The sequence below is a fragment of the Propithecus coquereli genome, unplaced genomic scaffold (assembly GCF_000956105.1).
Source record: "Propithecus coquereli isolate 6110/MARCELLA unplaced genomic scaffold, Pcoq_1.0 Scaffold209, whole genome shotgun sequence".
Lineage (NCBI taxonomy): Eukaryota > Metazoa > Chordata > Mammalia > Primates > Indriidae > Propithecus > Propithecus coquereli.
In genome coordinates this window covers 153,752-156,203 of record NW_012145967.1, presented here as the reverse complement: position 1 = coordinate 156,203, position 2,452 = coordinate 153,752, and the positions used below count along the sequence as shown (strand labels likewise).

General features: G+C 40.8%; 1 protein-coding gene across 1 annotated transcript; it reads left to right on the top strand.

Annotated features, from left to right (window-relative positions):
• Positions 1-6: 6 nt before the first annotated feature.
• Positions 7-853, top strand: LOC105810333 (putative olfactory receptor 10D3; the record flags this gene model as incomplete). Its single annotated transcript, XM_012644292.1, has 1 exon — positions 7-853. A coding segment is annotated over one exon (816 nt), but the record flags the coding sequence as incomplete, so codon positions are not given.
• Between the last annotated feature and the right edge of the window lie 1,599 nt (positions 854-2,452).

Genomic DNA, 2,452 nt, shown 5'->3' with positions numbered 1-2,452 from the left:
CTGGGGAATTTGTCTATCCTTGTGGCTGTTATTTCTTCCACTCGCCTTCATACACCCATGTATTTCTTCCTGGGGAACTTGTCTGTGTTTGACATGGGTTTCTCCTCAGTGACTTGTCCCAAAATGCTGCTCTACCTTGTGGGACTGAGCCGACTCATCTCCTACCAAGACTGTGTTTCCCAGCTCTTCTTCTTCCATTTCCTTGGGAGCATTGAGTGCTTCTTGTACACCGTGATGGCATACGACCGTTTCACGGCCATCTGTTACCCTTTGCGGTACACAATCATCATGAACTCTAGAATCTGTGGGGCCCTGGCTGCAGGCACCTGGCTGTTAGGATGCATCCATTCCAGTGTCTTGACTTTCCTCACATTCACCTTGCCGTACTGTGGCCCCAACGAAGTGGATCACTTCTTCTGTGATATCCCAGCACTCTTGCCCTTGGCCTGTGCTGACACATCCTTAGTCCAGAGGGTGAGCTTCACCAATGTGGGCCTGGTGTCTCTTGTCTGCTTTCTCCTAATCCTTGTATCCTACACTCGAATCACGGTCTCCATCTTGAGTATCCGTACAACTGAGGGCCGTCACCGTGCCTTCTCCACCTGCAGTGCCCACCTCATTGCCATCCTCTGTGCCTATGGGCCCATCATCACTGTCTACCTGCAGCCCACACCCAACCCCATGCTTGGAACCGTGATCCAAATTCTGATGAATCTGGTTGGACCAATGTTGAACCCTTTGATCTATACCTTGAGGAATAAGGAAGTAAAAGCAGCCCTGAAAAAAATATTGCACAGGACGGGCCATGTTCCTGAGAGTTAGTAAGAGTGGATGGATAGGTATGTGGCCCTGGAATTCCTTCCAATGTGATGTGAAATTTCACTCTGGAATCTTCACATGTGATGATAACGTGGAATTTTCAGCACCTGCTAAATGGTATGGACCACTATATCATAGTACATTGTCTTTTTGTGTGTTTTGTTTTCTTGTATTATCTAAGCTCTACCTCTCCACTCACCTTCAAAATAACATAGTCTTAGTTGTCATTATTTTGCCTTTCTTCTGTGGTGAAATTCCTGCTACTGAATGGAAGGTCCTTTCCATCACACCATTTTGCCCACTTTTGTCAGTCTACTATGTGTGAGAAAAGACTAAGGGAAAAGGCAATAAATGCAAGAAAAGGGATTTTAAATAACTGATTGAGAGAGCAATAGAATTATCTTTTTTTTGGTATTAACAGACTAAATCAAGAGTCAAGATGCAGTGTTTTCTTTCACCTCGTCAACTGTCTGGAAAGGAAATAAGAGTTTGTCAGCAAGAATGTTCTTCCCTGTATCCCATGCTTACCCTTGAGCCTAAATTCTCTGCCTGAAAATCCTTAGGCAAATAGAGTTATCCCACAGCCTAAGGAAAGTGAAAATCATTGTGATCTCTCTCCTAGACTTGGGTCTGCTTCCATTCTAGTGTGGAAATAGTGTGACTATTAGTGTGATAAAAACTGAGTGGTTCTATCAGATTATTGGAACAGGCCAATGGCTTTCCAAGCTTGATTCAAAGTGACACAGGGTTCCAGAAAATTTATTCCAACAGTTCCATGTTAAGTATAGTTAGTGAGAACCTCCTATTTATCTATCTTATATATTAGATTTTTGGGTAAGATTCCACTGGAAAAAGTTTGAAAGCCTCTCGACTATGTGATCGCCACAGTACCTTGTAAGAGTAAAAACCTTGATGTATGGTGTTTTTTCTACCCTTAATTTTAAGGATGTTATTGCCTTTTCTTAACTACCAAAACCTCTACCTTAGTTCTCCAGCATTCACTTGGGCTTGCTAGACTTATTAAAGCTTCAAAGTTCATTCTATTATCTGACAAACAATTTTGCTCATCCAATAAAAACCATTGTAAAGGAAATATTTATGATTATACTTGGCCTCATGTGACCTCCTTATTTTCTGATAGGCGTCAAAGTTACCTGCTTTGGTTCAGAAGTGACTGCAGAGAAGCTTTGTGGAGCTACTGGTAGGACCAGTGAAATGCCATAGGAGGCAGAGATACTTTGGATTTTCCTGGATCCATTGTATTAACTCCCTACAGTACACATAATTTTACCCCTTTACACTTCTGCCCAAAATACTAAGCTCTGTGCTATTAAAATTCCAACTAGGAAGTCTCCTGATTTACTGTGATATAACACAAATAAAGAGATGACCACAAGTGGACAATGATCCTTTTTGTACTTTATTGGTGCCTTAAAACATTGATTATCTGTTTAGATATTACATCCAGGAATTGAATTATGTTGAGTCTATCCATAAGTTTGAGAGACTTAATATCTTCACAATATTGAGTCATGAATTATGTATATGGTAAATTCTTCTTATGAAAGGTTTCTCTAATTTCTCTCAGGATTATTTAAAAGTTTCCATGTATAAACATTGCATGTATTTTGTT